Consider the following 20268-nt stretch of genomic DNA (forward strand, 5'->3'; position numbering starts at 1 on the left):
CGGTTGCACTTTACTGAAAAAAATCTTATTTGTCTTAAAAGATCATGATACCTATTTAAACAGAGATCCTTAAAAATGTTAACTGGGTCGCGCTTTATTCTCCCAACACAGATCCGAAAAAGTCACGTGGTATAGGAATCGTGGTTACAAGTATTGATATTTTACTTTACTTTTGTCCACTTGTTCTTTATTTACCTATATTTCCTTTGAACCCGCATATCAAATACATATATAGTGTGTGAATGAATGCTTTTACTATTATCAAATACACTATTGATCCCTTATAATATATACGAACTGCTAAACATTACACGAAGATAATTTACATACCTTTGTGTGATTTACACACGTGGATACAAAAATCGCTGTGACATGGCCAGTATAATAAAAAGGAGATAGGTATCGTAAACATGTTTTACGAGGGAGTATTGAACAGGAAATATATTTATCCACTCTTTCTAAGAGTATGTTAGAAATAACACACTAGGAAGCAAATACGGATTTCTTCCTGTTTCAAAGTTGCAAAGCATTATTTTCTATCATGTAACAGAGCATAACAAATACATGATTTACCAGTTTGTAATCAGATTCCACGTATACAATGACACAACGACGCATCACCCAGGACCCTGTCAGCCAGTAAAGTATTGACATATTTTGAGCGGTATCATTCATGCACTCCGCGTCAAACTAATGCGAATTATGGACTATACACTTCGAAGCCTTAGCCTACTTAACAAGATGTTTTGTATTTACATGTATACGCACGCGGGCAGTCAAAAAATAAATCAAATCGATAGCCTGCTTTATAGAAGAGTTGTCATATAATCATCATCATCAAATATACATTTTTGTTCGTACAAATATGTGCTTGATTAATGAACATTTGTATAAGAGAACACGTTTATGTGTTAAACCAAGCAAACAAAAAACAATATCAACACCATTGCATCACCAGCGTTTTAAACATCGTAAGTATTTGCATCATCAACATTAGCATTTGTATCAATAACAACATCCTTATAATCATCGTCTGATCACCATCACCACCACTACTATCATACAATCGGGATTACAGATGCACATCCATCTTAATTATCATCAATAAAACCATCATCGTGGTCTTAGTCGTTATCCTCATCGCCATTATTAAAATTCATATTATCCTCTTCAGACTCGTATTCATCATCACACTTATTATAATTATCATCATCATCATCATCATCATCATCATCATCATCATCATCATCATCATCATCATCATCATCATCATCATCATCATCATCATCACCATCATCATCATCATCATCATCATCATCATCATCATCATCATCATCATCATCATCGTCATCATCATCATCATCATCATCACCATCATCATCATCATCACCACCACCATCATCATCATCATCATCATCATCATCATCATTTTCATTTTTATCATCATCATCATCGAAATCGCCATTACCAGCATCAACAGCAGCATCACGTTTCTTCTCATTCTCAAATCATAATGTACATCACATCAACGACCGCTTACATCAAAATTGTCATCGTAATTGTAGAACCATCTTACTGATCAGCATTCATAACCACCAATGATTTGCTCTCAAATTTAATAGTTACCTTATAGTATTTGTGTACATTTTTATTACATTGTTAATGAATGTATTTATAAAACGTTTGGAACGGAATAGCTTTTCCTCGGTATTATCCGTTTAAATACGTTTTTTTTCGTACACATATGTAATTGATTATTGAACATGTGTATTTATTAACACGATCATGTGTAAATAAACACAGACAATAGCAAAGAATGGAAACATGACACAAGCATGACCGGTTTTTGATGAATACCTGAGAAAACGCTTCAATGATTAGGAAGTTCGATGACCAAAGTGGTACACGCAAAGTAGACATCACTTAATAATATTTTATACCGTTTGAGTAGATAAGTGTTATTTTCAGCTTTGTTGGGATTCATTGAACATGCAATTGAATATGCAAACATGTAATAATTCATCATCATGCTGGATTATCATAAGCATCATTTCTGTGGAACACTGCAATATGCATACTAGTGTTCCATAGTTACGGTGGTTTTGGTATTATTCATAACAACTTGGCTTTTTTTAATTTATACATTGACATAAAAAGACATTTGAACATAAAATAATAAGCATTTGGATACATATACATACAAACAAAATAAAATGTAGCCCAGCGCTATTTTTCTGGCATATACTTATCTTTAAGAAAATGATAATGAAACAAAAAATTAAACACATACAAACGAATTAACTGCCAACTTTTCTAAGGTATCCAATACAACATACTTTTGAAATGCATTTTTGATTATCTACAAAAAGGCACAAGAAAACCCGTATGGCTCACCATACACTTATTAAATAATTGGTGTTAGAAAAGAAAAGTTCTGGATAAGTTATTTGAAAGAATGTCCCGTCCTCTAGTGACCCCTTTGTTCAATGAATACTTCATAGACAAATTGATGTTAATGTTTTGTTCGAATAATTGTTGTGGTTTTGAAAGAAGAGTTAAATATAATTACTCTCTTTAACATTCTATACCATAATACCATAAGTGGTGTACTGATATTACATAAGAAATGTATATCCAAGACAAAGTTTTTTTGACAATGTTTATACTACGCTAAAACAGTGCACTTCAGTGAGAATGTTGCACAAATACAATAGTGTTACAGATAAAATATTTTGGTATTGTAGAACGAAATTCTCATTACATTCGTAACGATTAAACGTTTGCTACTGAAATCAAGGCAGCTGAAATATGTGTCCCAGGGATAACTGCTTTAATTATTAATAGTAACGTCAATGATCTTTAATAACAATCAGACATTTCTGTTTCAACATCATTTTAATAAATCTTTATTTAAGCATATTATTCAAATATTTCACACAGCCTTTAATTTGATATTTTTATTTTCGGACACTTTAAAAGATTGTATGCTACCAATAAATATAAAAACTAAAAAGGTTTTCAAACATGCAAAAGTTTTCGAAAAATTAACCCGTATTCCATTGCCAAGAACAATTCGATCCAGAAATACAAATAATTAAATATAATATCAATAAATGTAAATGTTTTAAAGGACATTTTATTGCACATGATAAGGAATATTTACATGCTCCATTTCAAATGTTAGAATTAAAAACTAACGTTGTATTCATTTAATATATTTTTTATTATTTAAAGAATTCTATTCAGAAATAAAAATTAAATGTTTGTGAAACGCAATGCCCCCTCATGCGCATTGAATACGCACAGCAGCTATTTTTGAGAAAATGTCCAAGTCCAAGGCCAATAACTGCGCCAAAAATCACTGGACCGGAACGAAACTCTCATTACATCTATAAGTTATATCGTTGGACTTGCATACCAAAATCAGCTCAGTATCTGAAAGCGTTGCGTAAATAAAACTCCTGAAAACGGTTATTACAGATAACATGTATATGTCAAAGACCCAAACTAATGCGAATTATGGACTATACACTTCGAAGCCTTAGCCTACTTAACAAGATGTTTTGTATTTACATGTATACGCACGCGGGCAGTCAAAAAATAAATCAAATCCATAGCCTGCTTTATAGAAGAGTTGTCATATAATCATCATCATCAAATATACATTTTTGTTCGTACAAATATGTGCTTGATTAATGAACATTTGTATAATAGAACACGTTCATGTGTTAAACCAAGCAACAAAAAACAATATCAACACCATTGCATCACCAGCGTTTTAAACATCGTAAGTATTTGCATCATCAACATTAGCATTTGTATCAATAACAACATCCTTATAATCATCGTCTGATCACCATTACCACCACTACTATCATACAATCGGGATTACAGATGCACAACCATCTTAATTATCATCAATAAAACCATCATCGTGGTCTTAGTCGTTATCCTCATCGCCATTATTAAAATTCATATTATCCTCTTCAGACTCGTATTCATCATCACACTTATTATAATTATCATCATCATCATCATCATCATCATCATCATCATCATCATCATCATCATCATCATCATCATCATCATCATCATCATCATCATCATCATCATCATCATCATCATCATCATCATCATCATCATCATCATCATCATCACCATCATCATCATCATCATCATCATCACCACCATCATCATCATCATGATCATCATCATCATCATCATCATCATCATCATCATCATCATCATCATCATCATCATCATCATCATCATCATCATCATCATCGTCATCATCATCATCATCACCATCATCACCATCATCATCATCACCACCACCATCATCATCATCATCATTTTCATTTTTATCATCATCATCATCGAAATCGCCATTACCAGCATCAACAGCAGTATCACGTTTCTTCTCATTCTCAAATCATAATGTACATCACATCAACGACCGCTTACATCAAAATTGTCATCGTAATTGTAGAACCATCTTACTGATCAGCATTCATAACCACCAATGATTTGCTCTCAAATTTAATAGTTACCTTATAGTATTTGTGTACATTTTTATTACATTGTTAATGAATGTATTTATAAAACGTTTGGAACGGAATAGCTTTTCCTCGGTATTATCCGTTTAAATACGTTTTATTCGTACACATATGTAATTGATTATTGAACATGTGTATTTATTAACACGATCATGTGTAAATAAACACAGACAATAGCAAAGAATGGAAACATGACACAAGCATGACCGGTTTTTGATGAATACCTGAGAAAACGCTTCAATGATTAGGAAGTTCGATGACCAAAGTGGTACACGCAAAGTAGACATCACTTAATAATATTTTATACCGTTTGAGTAGATAAGTGTTATTTTCAGCTTTGTTTGGATTCATTGAACATGCAATTGAATATGCAAACATGTAATAATTCATCATCATGCTGGATTATCATAAGCATCATTTCTGTGGAACACTGCAATATGCATACTAGTGTTCCATAGTTACGGTGGTTTTTGGTATTATTCATAACAACTTGGCTTTTTTTTAATTTATACATTGACATAAAAAGACATTTGAACATAAAATAATAAGCATTTGGATAAATATACATACAAACAAAATAAAATGTAGCCCAGCGCTATTTTTCTGGCATATACTTATCTTAAAGAAAATGATAATGAAACAAAAAATTAAACACATACAAACGAATTAACTGCCAACTTTTCTAAGGTATCCAATACAACATACTTTTGAAATGCATTTTTGATTATCTACAAAAAGGCACAAGAAAACCCGTATGGCTCACCATACACTTATTAAATAATTGGTGTTAGAAAAGAAAAGTTCTGGATAAGTTATTTGAAAGAATGTCCCGTCCTCTAGTGACCCCTTTGTTCAATGAATACTTCATAGACAAATTGATGTTAATGTTTTGTTCGAATAATTGTTGTGGTTTTGAAAGAAGAGTTAAATATAATTACTCTCTTTAACATTCTATACCATAATACCATAAGTGGTGTACTGATATTACATAAGAAATGTATATCCAAGACAAAGTTTTTTTGACAATGTTTATACTACGCTAAAACAGTGCACTTCAGTGAGAATGTTGCACAAATACAATAGTGTTACAGATAAAATATTTTGGTATTGTAGAACGAAATTCTCATTACATTCGTAACGATTAAACGTTTGCTACTGAAATCAAGGCAGCTGAAATATGTGTCCCAGGGATAACTGCTTTAATTATTAATAGTAACGTCAATGATCTTTAATAAAAATCAGACATTTCTGTTTCAACATCATTTTAATAAATCTTTATTTAAGCATATTATTCAAATATTTCACACAGCCTTTAATTTGATATTTTTATTTTCGGACACTTTAAAAGATTGTATGCTACCAATAAATATAAAAACTAAAAAGGTTTTCAAACATGCAAAAGTTTTCGGAAAATTAACCCGTATTCCATTGCCAAGAACAATTCGATCCAGAAATACAAATAATTAAATATAATATCAATAAATGTAAATGTTTTAAAGGACATTTTATTGCACATGATAAGGAATATTTACATGCTCCATTTCAAATGTTAGAATTAAAAACTAACGTTGTATTCATTTAATATATTTTTTATTATTTAAAGAATTCTATTCAGAAATAAAAATTAAATGTTTGTGAAACGCAATGCCCCCTCATGCGCATTGAATACGCACAGCAGCTATTTTTGAGAAAATGTCCAAGTCCAAGGCCAATAACTGCGCCAAAAATCACTGGACCGGAACGAAACTCTCATTACATCTATAAGTTATATCGTTGGACTTGCATACCAAAATCAGCTCAGTATCTGAAAGCGTTGCGTAAATAAAACTCCTGAAAACGGTTATTACAGATAACATGTATATGTCAAAGACCCATAACTTCGCCAAAAATCAATCGATGGACTGGAACAAAACTCCCTTTTCATCTGTAGGTCATGTAGGTAGACTCACACACCGAAAATCAGCTTTATATCTGAAAGCGTTGCGTAAAAAACCACCGAAAAACGGAAGGCCTGACGGACAGTGCGCCTGCTGTATGCAAGCGTACAGGGGGCATACACGTAAACTTTGAAACTTTAATCTCAGTCAATCATTTCAATTTACAGAGTCTTTATTAATCGCTTTACCTAAAAAAGCATTTGCAAAATATTAAAATATCGCAGGTATTTTGTTTTCACAATATGCTAGGCAATTATATACACAAATTAAAACCAGCAAACATTCAAACAAATTCAAACATGTTCAGCAGTGTGCATGACACCATCTTATATTTGACAGTCACTAACAGATATTATTTTTGAAAACTTACAGTTCATCATGTGTAATAAACATAACATCAGATAAACATAAAATCCCTAAATTGATGTTCATGAATTGATTTGATTTCGCTTCATATTATAGCAGGATATTTTAACAAAAAAAAAGCAATAAAGAATACACAATTTAAGAAGAAACATTTGATGCAAAAGCACCGCATATCCTTAAATAGCATTCAATCATAATGTTGTCTCATAAATAATACCACTAGTCGTGTCATTATACAATGGAAATCACGGTTCGTATTCTGAAACGAAAACATAAAGTTAAGACTTTTGATTAAAATACTCTATTATCAAACCATATATTAATTTGATTATAATTAATGCAACATTTAAATCATGTTGACATGCAAAATTTTTACTAAAGGTACCATAGTTTACCTTTTTCCAAAGTCTATAAATCACTTGGTATAATAAGAATAATTTAGTGACTACTGACTCGGATAAGGAATGTAAATGCCAGCTCGAAATATAAGGTAAATGAACACACTTTTTTTAATACATTTTTTTATTAGCAGAATCAATCCAAATTATGTCAGATCAAAATATAATTTACCAATAGGGCCATGAATGCTCTTTAACTGAGTACACTGATACCATTTGTTCAAGACATGATCTTGTTGTTTTTTTACCTAATTTTACTCAGATTTAAACATGAAATTCATATTGTCAAGAAAATCATTCCTACCAAGTTTCATAAATACTTAATAAGTCATAAATGTGGCTTCCTTATTGGTAACAGGGTTTTTCTTAAATTTTACTCCGTGACCTAGTTTGGGTAACACATCAATCGGATTTCAACACAGCCTAGAAATTGTCAAGATAAGCATTCTTACCAAGTTATATAAAGATTCATTCACAAAATGTGACCTATACAGTGGCAACATAGTTTTGTCTAAGATATGATCTAGTTAACTAGTTTCTTGATTCGTATGACTCATAATCGAGACTCGGCAAAGGTATTTTTGCCATAAACATTATGACCACGCTACATCAAGATTGAGCCATAAATGCGGTCGACAAAATGGTAACAGGGTTTATTTCTCACATTTTACATACTCATTGAAGGCACGTGATTAGATCTTGGCCTAGATATTGTCCATTAAAATATTATTACAATTGATGAAAATTGTGGTTACCAGCTAACAGTTGACGACATACACCGTATGACACACACCGGACGACTATGGACGCAAGTCAGAGTTGGACTAAGCACTTTGTGCTAAGGTGATATAAAACAACGTAACATGTACACCCCGTCAAATTTTTGCGCGGACAAATAAAGTCGCTTGCCAAAGTGATTTATCATAAAAATCGCCAACTGGTAACTTGGTATTTTTAAATAATGGGTGATAAGCAGCAACATTTCGATGTATGGTTCACTCTGGCACCGGACACAACTCAACTATACATTTCGACAATAATAATAAAGGCTTCTTATGTAAAAACATCTGCCGCTAAAACGGGTTTAATTTGTTTCATATTTTCATAAACATGTGACATTTTGTATCCTGCTTCGATTCGTTGACTGTTTGGAATACGTTTCTGAAAGTCCTCATTAAGGCAATAGTAAAACTCTGGCAACCCATGAGTCAACATCCCTACGACTTCAACAATGTCATACAGCGGATTAATGCATGCCAGCATAGGTGCCCCGGAAGCTCCCTTTTCCACGAAACAATTAATGAATATCTTTTTGTCAGCATCGTATCCGATAGAACATTCGTCAACAACTTTAAATTCGCAGTTCGCCTTCAAATTGCACTTAAGATCGTTTCCGTGTTTGTGAACAAACAACCGCAATTTGTGCATCTCTTGTTTTGTAGAAACGACTACTTTACATTGTAGTTCAATAATTTTATTGTGTTTAGATGGATGACCATAACTGATTAACGAAACACTTCCCCCCATAAAAGGTGGTTCCCATGGTTCCTTCCTTATTGCAAGTTTAAGTGGTAACGATTTGTCTGCATTACTTATTTTCAGAATTGCAAAATCAAGGCCTTCATCAGAATAGTATGCTCGTTTGAAAGTGTATTTTGTAGCAGAACAATCGTCTGGAGGGTCACTGAAGACAATGTAGGCTTGTAGCAAATTTGACGAATTTTTCACTCCTGTTAGTCGATGATCTTTGAAACGAAAAACAACGTAGGAAATACATCATTATTATATATCTGCATTTAAACAGTTTAAATGAATTAAATATAAAACGAAAATGGTTCCTTTCATGCTGATATTATATTAAACCTACCTAAAATGCCGTTTACAACATGCCAGGCCGTTGCAACATATATTTTTCCGACTCGAAAACCTGTGCCCAAGGTTTTCCCATCTACCATAATGACTCCAACAGAGTTCATGAGTCTGCGATATGTGTCCATCATTTTCGTTGTTAAACTATCATCGTGGTCTTTCTAAAAAATAAGGAGGCTATTAATAAAAGTACGTAACTTTAATTTTAAGATGCCATTGTCGGAACATATTGTTTTTATAAACGGATAATCGCTTCAACATGATTAATATATGCATATTAATTAGCCCCAGCATTAAAAAATATACAAAAAAGAGATCGTTTTATACCGATGTCAATTAATGAGTTTATATTATTTTACAAAACATGTGTTTGATTAAACAACTTTACCGTGAAGACATTTTTGTCAATGATACAATGCATATTTTGGATGAACACGGTACAAAGCACCGTTTTAACTCTCTGAAAATATGTCGGTGCTTATAACGTTAAGTAAATTATTAAACATATTGCATATGTACTGGACATTAGATTTGAACGTTTAATTGGCACCAGCGGATTGGTTCCATGACGTGACGTCGATTTGTGACGTAACGTTAAAGACGTGACGTCGTTACTTAGTGATTTACTGGCTTGACACAAGGATTATATATATATATTGGATCGTTAATAAATGCTCATACCAAAAGCGGGTATTTGGCTTTATATTGTTCCCACTATCGGGGAAATAGTAAATAACGGATTTCCCATTATCGGGGATAATTCTCAGTAAACAGCAAAATACGGAAATTCCCATTATCGGGGAAACTTCTTAACATTTGGTAGCAGAGCGTGGTTTCTAAATTGAGTGAGCGATGGATCCAGTTGAATATTTAAAGACAGAGATTTTGTTAAAGAGGGAGAAAATAAGACTGAAAACTAATTTTACCAGAGCAAGAAAAATGGTAGTGTCACATTTGGTGGGAAATGCATGTAGCGCGACAGTGAACGACGCTTGCAAGCAGTTGGATTTTGCGATGGACGAAGTTATTAAAGGGCTTGATAGTTTATCCAATATGTACATGAAAGATGAACTTGAAAAAAGTAAAATAGTAATTGGGGAAATGGAAAAGATTGAACTTGAATATGAAAAAACAACGGAAGAAGCCTGTGTCTATTTAAACGATCTACGAAGTGAAACAGCAAGTCAAGTAAGCAAAGCGTTGTCGCATGACACGGTGAGTAAACTTTATATTTCTAAAGACCGGCCGGCTTCACATGAAACTGTGCGACAAAATGACAAATTTCCAAGTATGTGGCGTAATTGGACCGGGTTCGATGCGCAAAACGATTGTGGGCGTGAAGCACCTCATGCCTCTAACATCAAAGACGAAATTGAAGAAGGCAACGCTATGAGTTCAGGCATCGATCCTACATTAGGACACGACCTTTGGAGGCAACTCAAACGTGTGGAAATTCCAGTGTTCAATGGTGATAAGCGAGTCTACCAATCATGGAAAGCAGCATTCATTGCTTGTATTGACAGAGCGCCAGCCACAGCAGAGTACAAACTTCTTCAGCTTAGACAGTACTTATCTGGCGAAGCATTAAAAGTAATTGAAAATCTTGGGCACTCGGCGTTTGCATACGAAGCGGCAAAAGATCGACTTGAAAGGAAATATGGGGGCACGCGTCGACAGATAGCTATTTACCTAGAAGAACTTGAACACTTCGAAAACGTCCGACTTGGCAACGCAAAAGACCTAGAACAATTTGCCGATCTATTAGACGTAGCAATTATTAATTTGCAGGAAGCGGATCAACACAACGAACTTGGAATTGGCTCATTATATGCAAAATTACAAAGAAAACTACCAGAACCGCTCTTGGCACGATATCATCGTTGGGTCTTTGAGGGTCAACACAATGAGTCAGTATTGTCGCTACGGACATGGGTTATTCAAGAGGCAGAATTTCAAACTATCGCGTCAGAGACCGTGCAAGGAATGTCAGGATATTTGATGTCAGAGCATACTTCGAAAAAGACGAACTCTAACAATCAAAGAACGTTTTTTGGTGGTTCCGAAGAAAGCGGGAAAATATTTAAATGCAGAGTATGTGACAAACAGCATGGAGTATGGAACTGTGACAATTTTAAAGAAATGAACGTTTCACAACGGTGGGACAAAGCAAAACAACTTCATCTCTGCTATCGTTGCCTTGGGTTTAACCATGTCGGAAAGTCATGCCGTCGAAGTAGACCATGCGGACAAACTGGATGTGAAGAGCTGCATCACAGACTGTTACACAGAGATGCGCAAAAGAGCATGAAATCAAACGCTGCTGACAGTCTAGTTCAATCTCCTACGGAAGAGAAAGGGGCAACATATTTGTCAGCAAAAAGTCATACCAGTTCTGGTTTAGTAGGGCTCCGAACAGCTCCGGTTATTCTCGCAAATGGAAATCGGTCGATAACTGTAAACGCATTGCTAGATGACGCAAGTACAAAAACGTACATCAATAGTGACGTAGCGGCAGAACTCGGCTGTAAAAGTAGAACGGAAAAGGTCAAGGTCAATGTACTGAATGGTCAAGTCGAGACTTTTGAAACAAGACCAGTTGAATTCGAAATAAGAAGTGTCAACGGAAGCGTGAAGATAAATGTAGCAGCATATACAGCTAACAAAGTAACAGGAGACATGAAAGTTGTTGACTGGAACAAGTACCAAAGAAAATGGCCACATCTTCGTGACGTAACATTTCCAAAAGCAACGACCAGACCTATTGTTGACCTCTTAATTGGACTTGAATGTGCAGATTTACATTATGCACTGGAAGAAAGAAGAGGTAGAGCAGGGGAGCCAATAGCGCGTCTTACTCCACTTGGATGGACATGCATCGGTAATACGTGTTCAAATTTAACACCGGTCCTACAAACAAATTATGCGCGAACATACTTTGTAAGAGACGTAACGGAAATCGAGAATCTAAACCTGACTCTTAAGAAATTCTGGGAAGTTGAAAGGGAATCAACTGAATCACCTGTCGTTAACATTGACGAGCAACAAGCACTTAAAGCAGTAAAACAGTCGTGCATATTCGAAAATCAGATGTATCGCGTCGCCATTCCATGGAAGAGCAACGAAACTGTTATGCCAAACAATTACAAAATGGCACTGAATAGATTAGAGAACACAGATAAAAGACTCAAACAATGTCCTCGGGTAGCTAAAGCATACAGCGAAATCATCGAACAATACGTAGAAAAGAAGTACGTGTCAAAAGTTCCGGATTCTGAAGTGTTTAATTCAAAGTGGTTTCTACCACATTTTCCTGTTCTGAGGCTAGATAAAGATAAAGCAAAAACCAGAATCGTGTTCGATGCTGCAGCAAAATTTGAAGACGTAAATGATAAAATACACCAAGGACAAAAGCTACAGCGCGATCTGTTTGACGTTTTGCTAAGATTCAGAAAGCATCCCGTTGCAGTAGTTTGCGACATAACCGAGATGTATCTCAGAATAGGCATCAATCACGCGGACAAGCCATATCACAGATTCCTATGGAGGGGAATGAATCATAATCGTTGTCCCGATATCTACGAATTTGATAGAGTCGTGTTCGGTGTAAATTCATCACCATTCCAAGCACAGTATGTCTTACAGCAACGCGCAAGGGAAAATCTCAGCGCATTTCCATTAGCTGCTGAAAACCACTCTTTAACCAATGCAACACGAGAGCGGTTTCATCCTGAAAGAGACATCAAGATTGGCGAAATCGTCCTTATCATTATTCCGGAAACGACGACGGGAAACTGGCCACTAGGACGGATACTCGAGGTTTATCCAGAACAAGACGGTCGAGTGAAAGTCGTAAAAATTCAGGTTGGAAGCAGCACCATGACGAGATCGGTGACAAAGCTATGTCCTTTAGAACTGGACAATTAGAGATTAGAATATCGAAAAGAACATACAATTAATTTACGTATTCAATTTATTATTTAAAATTTTGTTTTACAATATTTATCAAAATGTACTGTATTTTGATGGAGGGGAAAATGGCCATTAGATTTGAACGTTTAATTGGCACCAGCGGATTGGTTCCATGACGTGACGTCGATTTGTGACGTAACGTTAAAGACGTGACGTCGTTACTTAGTGATTTACTGGCTTGACACAAGGATTATATATATATATATTGGATCGTTAATAAATGCTCATACCAAAAGCGGGTATTTGGCTTTATATTGTTCCCACTATCGGGGAAATAGTAAATAACGGATTTCCCATTATCGGGGATAATTCTCAGTAAACAGCAAAATACGGAAATTCCCATTATCGGGGAAACTTCTTAACATGTACCTTGAAACGTTATCGAAAGATGTTGCCTATGCGATGGCTTCAAATAATTGTGATGTAAACCTATTCCAAATGCTAGTACTATTCGTTAATTAATGGCTGCGATATGTAATTAAATCTTTGGATCTTAAAAGCTCGTTTACGTGGTATTGCTTGGTAAAGTTATACTATTTTGAACCACTACGCTTGATTTTGGTAGACGGTCTACCGGTAATGCTCTTTTCATTTTTTATCGTTTATCCTAGTTGTAGCCGCAAACAAAAATTATGTGCGACTATGTGCTTTTTCTGCAAATAACCTGTCACACATTGCCAGTCACGTCGGGAAAAATATGTAGTTGGTGCAAGTACGTTTGACTTGTGAATGCACCTAGAATTAAAAGTCCTTCGTATTGTGTCGGAGGCATTTTTGACGCCAGGTTGCATTCTGTATAACATAATAAACTTATATTATGTCTGATGATCTAAATGGTCTCTTCGCCCTTCCCACGGTATCCAGGTATAGACACCAAAAGCCATCAAATTTGGGTGGATAGTTACATAGTTATGAGTCTTAATAGGTTTTTGCTGGAGGTCCGATTTCGGTCATTCTTTGATAGAATTTAAAATCCCTTCTCCTCTACCAGGATCAGTAAAGGTACATTTTGTAGCGATTGTTTGGGGGGGGGGGGTAAAGTGTATATTGACGTGGCTACATTAATTGAATAAAGTTGATCGATAGCGAAAAAAAGTCTGCACTGATCTGATATTAGTGAACTGTTAATGTTGATAACGAATGACGAAAAACGGACGACGAAATATGAATCTTGAGTGATAAGCGAACGAGGATATCATGAACATGCTACTGAAAGACATTCAAAGAAATAAAATAAAATACAAATAAAAAACTGTACGTTCAATATTACATTTGTCCATAATGTGTTTCATATTTTATATATTTTGAAAACTAATTAGTTAAAATAATTAATAATGTTTTCACAATAATATTATCAAATACAAACTACCGAAATACTGTTTATCCATGTTATAATATGATCATTTACCTTTAAATTGCCCATGTAGTACATTTCACAATTGAGTCCAATGTTAGATTCATAACGCAAATGTTCTGAAAAAAGGAAGAGGGCGAGTATCAAAATCAAAACCAGCTCTCAGTCATCCTTTGTAGTACGGCTTAAATGGTGGTGACAAATGCACCGTTTGTTTAAAAACAGAAATGTATTGCATTGTTAAACATTTAAGATAAGATGAAGATATGCCTGTAATTTAAAGTGTATTTGTAGATAAAATGTGCTTGCTTAACAAATTCACCAAACGCACTTATAAATTTAATTAAACACCAGAATTATTTTAGAAATATTGAAGATGTATTTGAAAGTAAGATTTATAAACATCAACATGATTCGTGTTTTATGGGATGAATATCGTTTCATCGTGTATTGATTTTCTTAGTACGAATTTTACATAGTCCGTAGTTCATCTGAGTAAATGCATACATCTGTAAATCGCCGCTTATTAGAGCTTTCAACCTAAAATGTTTCAACTGTAACCGCTTACACGATAGGGACCAGACAAATTAAAATTCAATAATAAACCAAGGAAAACTAATGTAAAACATGAAAGCAATCAAACAAGGAAAATTACTGTAAACTATAGAATCACTAATTATTCCTCTTGTATACTTCACTTGACCCCACTGATATTCTTCTACTTTTGAAGTTCCATTTTATTAACTCTTATAGTTTTTTTGATACCCCTAGGAAAAAAATGCAAGCATACACATTACAAAAAGGAAATGACTTTAACATTTAGGAATCAAGTGTTATAGTTCTTGAGTATTTCACTTTCCCTTCATGAAAAATATTCATATATGAAGTTGCAGACTGATAGAGTATAAGTCCCGGATGAAATTTAATACAAGCATAACAAGGGTAGTTTTGATATTCATCTAACAAGTATGCGCACTGAAGCATAACAAGGGTAGTTTTGATATTCATCTAACAAGTATGCGCACTGTCTCATATGTAAAACACTTCTCTACAATTGGATATATGTACTTTATCAAACTTACTATCAGAATAAGAGTGATTATATTGCATTGATCATATAAACGCTTGAAACATACCATCTGACAGCACAACTGATTGTTCAGATTCCTTTTTTTCAAAGTCGCTTAGCTTCAAGTTAGGTCGTCTTAGCATGGTCTGCTTTTGTTTTCGTTGCTGACCGCTTAATGAAGTGGCGTTAACATAACGTTCTTTCGCCTATTCAATTAATAAAATAAACAAAAAGGAATGCCCTCCAATAATCAATCGGCAATGAAATATTTCGTCCAATTTTACTATCAATTTAAATGCTTAATCAAAATTATATTGAAAACATTTAACGAATTAACATGTATTTATATAAGCAAGTATTTATATAAGCAATTTCCAATGTCTTTACCGTTATTTGAAATATCCTAACAGATTGTTTTAACAGTGCTTACTGTATATATTTGTTAAGGGATGCTTGCGGAACAGACCAATATAGTGATTACGAGCTAACTTTTCACTTAAAAGTTTTTTTTTACAAAAAATATCTAGATGGTTGGTCAAGCAATATGAGAGCTATTTTAAACAGTCGTGTGTGTATGTTTAATTATCTGATATGTTTACACAAATGTTCATAGCGAATGGCGGATACAGAAATCTTAGCATGCATTAGCATGAACATTCAAGCATTCAAGTGAGAGTCATTTAAAGACGTTTAATAAAAGCAAAAAATCAAAAGTCGATATTCACAATTTCACAAACAGTTTGAATATTCAATATTTTCAAAAAAACTTATTTGTTGAAATTACATATAATATAAAAACAATAAATTTAGATTATATATTGTATATAGTTAAATACTGATATCGATGTTATCATCTCAATTTTCTTAACATTTACCTTCTTGAGGTCCATGAAGGCTTTTGTACGCAAAAGTCTAGGATGATGCGACTCAATCACCTGTAATGAAAAAACAAAAGGACAGGTAACAATATAAGACCCACACTGGGCCTTCATTGAAAAACACTTTATAAATCACTATTTGTAGAACGGCTTTGAGTTTGGTGACAAGAGGTACGTACCAATTGTAAAAAAGCCCAGCTTGTATCTGAAGATGTACCTAAAATCAAACAAGCATGTGTAGATAAATGTTCGTGCTTTATAAATAATGCTCTTTAAACAGCTTTTTAAAACAGTTTCTATTTAATTTGAGACGATTTTAGTTCTTATATTTCCTATCAGCAGCGACGTGAAAATATGTATTTGATGGAATTAACATTTATTTTATGTATTTTTGCTTGTTTATAAGTACACAATATTGTTCAAGATCGCCCTGAGAAAGTGTATTCATGCGTTAATTTATCTCATTGAGAAATATCTATCTAGGACGTTGCATTTGTAAAAGTTTTCGAAATATGTTGACGATCGACACAGGAAAATATCTTTTAAATACGATAGCAACATTTAGTGTTCTTGTCACTTGTCATCAAAGATATATTTCTTTTTTGTTTAGTTTCATGTTTATAACTTTTATCGCTTTTGAGTTATGCCTAGTACAAATTGTAAGCAAAATATAAACAAGAGAAAATTACTCTTATTATGAAATCAAGTGTTCTATTTATTGTGTACTACATGAGATCTTTTTACCTTACTATCTGGATGTGTTACAGTGCAAAAATCATAATGATTGTGACACATACCTAAAAAAGATTGTTTAGATTCCTTTCTTGTATTTTCGCTTATCTTCTTTTTCATTCGCCGCCCCTTTTCTTTTTGTAGCTTACCCATGCCTAATGAAGTGGCGATTAAGTGTTCTTTATCGAGCTATAACATACACAAAACAAGCAAACAAGACAAACCATTGAATATGTGATAGTGAAATATTTGAACGGGTACCCAAATATGTATATAAGTATTGCCAAAATAATATACATGTATCTATACACACATTTACTAAATAGTTTGAAAGCTTATTTCTCCCGACAGAACGATAGCCTAATTTGCAGATTAATCTTTTGCTAGATATGTCGTTGTTGTTTCGTTCAGGAGAGATGTAAGAACATTGAACACATATTTAAAGACGGCGACTGCTACTTTACAATTGGTAGCGCTGCGTACAACTTTGCAGAAATCACGTGCCTGAAACAGTTCGCCCTTAGGCACTTAACAGTCTTATCATGTACTTTGTGATATGGCGAAGGCTATTCATGCCACAATACAGTTTGGAAATAAAGTTAGTATCTGTAACAACACTTTATGCTGCTCTTAACAATAATCTGTTTAGATACACAAACACATGTTTATATTTAATAACACTTAGGACGGCAATAACAATATTACTAACGTGATGCATTCAATATGAGTCTATATACAAAGTGCTGCAGTAAATTTTCGGTTGTTGTTATCGTTATGCAAGTAAATATATGCATCGTTAGCTATATTTTAAAATGATTGTATAGTTTAATGTAATTTTGATAGTTAAAGTCAACTTTAGTATAGAACAACAGAGTATTTGGTTGCAAAGGAGAAATCACGAACGACATGGTATACCTGGCGGAAATAAAGCATAACACGATTTACATGTATTTATTTGAAATCGGTATCATGGACCGATCTTACCACAGTGTGCTCATCTAAGGCATAAACAACCATGTTATTTGCAAGCTAAGGGTTCAGGTGACGTGTTCTGCCAAGGCGGGCGTAAACACCTATATTCAGTAATTATGCCATCACGTATGTATTAATAAATTATATTTATATTTGCGTTACGCATTCCTAATGCAATGCATTATAATACATTAGCATTATTCACTAAACACATACGTTGATATGGATAAATAGTTAATTCAAAATGTTGCGGTTGATATAACAACCGTTTAGGGTCATTTGAACACATACATGTTCGTGTTGTGAAAAAAAGCTTCCACAGTTTAAACAGTATTTAAATAAGAACACTTTAGCTTTCAAATCTATATAAAGATGAAAATTCAAGTCCGGCTCGAAACAAATATTAAATAAGTTAAGTCTTACGATAACTGTTGATAAACGTGATAAACAAGTGTATAAGCGACAGGTGATTTTTTTTATCGCGAAATACATTTGTTTTAAAACCATTTAGCATACTTTATGTTGTAAATCGTATATATTATATATGTTTAACCTTGCCAGTGCGGTATTAATTAACGATTCCCATTCAAGCATATAAAAATCCTGTGGATGTCTGTATAGTCAATATTCAAAAATGTCAATCTAGATTGTATTAATAGTATAAAAACAACTACACAAATATGCATTTAAGCTTTGTCAAAGGTCCAAATCAATATGACAACGCAAAACAATTAGCATTATACAACATTAAATGTATTTTTATCTTAGACCAAACAATTAATAGCTCGTTTAAATAATTGATACTTATAATCATCATCCATAAGTGAGGTTAACATTTTGTTTCACCTTTTCTCACGGGGCATATATTTACAGCTTGCTAAAATGTATGGACTAAAATTAAATGTAGTTAACTGTTTCTGTTTTATCTTATAGCTAGGTCAAGTAAATAATCATTTTGATAATTTGCTTTAAAAACAATAACTAATCAAAGTGACCCGTGTAATCGAAAAAAACTTTTTTTAAGTATTTTATTGTAGGTGTTGATCCTCTAAGTTGCTTTTATAAATGTATATGTAAAATTAAAATACAATTAAAGGAAATCATTGTTCGTTTTTTCTGAGCATCAACATATTATACTTTCACCAACACATAAAATGTAATAGATCTAATAAATAAACATTTTTGTTCAGAGATAAGTTAATATCTATGACACACATTGCATGTACAGTCAACCACCTTGGCCTTCTAAGCTTACTGTTTGGGCTGCTTTGGGTTCAAATAAATTATCGTGTAAATATTGCGTAATTTTGCCAGGTTAAGCAGAACAAGTCGAGCGCATTACTGAGTTACTAAAGCCTTAACCTGAGCTTGACTTAGTTTATCGTCATCATTTCATTAAATATGCAATCTAAATTGTGCAGAATATTTTTCTTCAACACTCGCACAAGGATTCTCAAATTCATATACAGCTACAGATATAAACCATGCCGTAAGAGATTACTAAATACATACATTTGCCAACTATATACATTACCAGGTATTTCAGTAAAATCAAGATTTATATTGTTGAAACCAACATATGGTCAATATTGGGTTGAATGCGTTTTTATTCTTCTTATCTGTGTAGTGTTTAGGACCACCAGACCTTCCGCAATTTACGAAATCTCCATTCATTTACAAACCAATTTAGATTCACACAGCGCCATTCTCAAAAAGCAAGTATCAAGTCACAAAAGGCAATTATCAAAACGAAATAAGACAACTATTTGTTGCCTTTTAGTATTACTACATCAATTATTATTCCAAAGTGTGCATAAATGCACTTGAAATAGTACTATTAACTGAAACAACACTAGCAGTTAAGATAATATGTACCTTTTGATCACATTGATGATCTTTTCAAACTGCTGTAATCACAAACGAAATCGAAAGTAAAGTGGATTTAACGGGGCTTTCCATTTATACGTAATATTTGTTACGGATCGCTTTATTGGACATGTTTTGCAGTGCATTTTAGTTCATAATTTGTTATTATCATTTTCTATTCAAATTATTATAATTATTAGTAAAGTATTATTGTATTATAAGTATTATTATAATTATACTTAGTATTATTGGTATTATAATTGGTATGATTATGGAAACTATTGGTATTTTAATTTATATTA

General features: G+C 33.5%; 1 protein-coding gene across 2 annotated transcripts; it reads right to left on the reverse strand.

The window, feature by feature from the left end:
- Positions 1-5839: 5839 nt before the first annotated feature.
- On the reverse strand, positions 5840-20050 carry LOC127848455 (uncharacterized). Of its 2 annotated transcripts, none has more exons than XM_052380930.1 (8): positions 19976-20050; positions 17194-17317; positions 16576-16613; positions 16394-16453; positions 15586-15724; positions 14504-14568; positions 9125-9287; positions 5840-7118 (listed from the first exon to the last, which is right to left on the reverse strand). In XM_052380930.1, exons 2-8 carry the CDS (start codon positions 17279-17281, stop codon positions 7105-7107), a joined length of 567 nt encoding a protein of 188 aa, XP_052236890.1. In that variant the 5' UTR covers positions 17282-17317; positions 19976-20050; the 3' UTR covers positions 5840-7104. The 2 variants fall into 2 exon arrangements, with proteins under 2 accessions (XP_052236890.1, XP_052236889.1); XM_052380929.1 differs by lacking the exon at positions 5840-7118 and adding an exon at positions 7126-9002.
- Positions 20051-20268: the final 218 nt, after the last annotated feature.

The sequence above is a fragment of the Dreissena polymorpha genome, chromosome 10, assembly GCF_020536995.1.
Source record: "Dreissena polymorpha isolate Duluth1 chromosome 10, UMN_Dpol_1.0, whole genome shotgun sequence".
NCBI lineage: Eukaryota > Metazoa > Mollusca > Bivalvia > Myida > Dreissenidae > Dreissena > Dreissena polymorpha.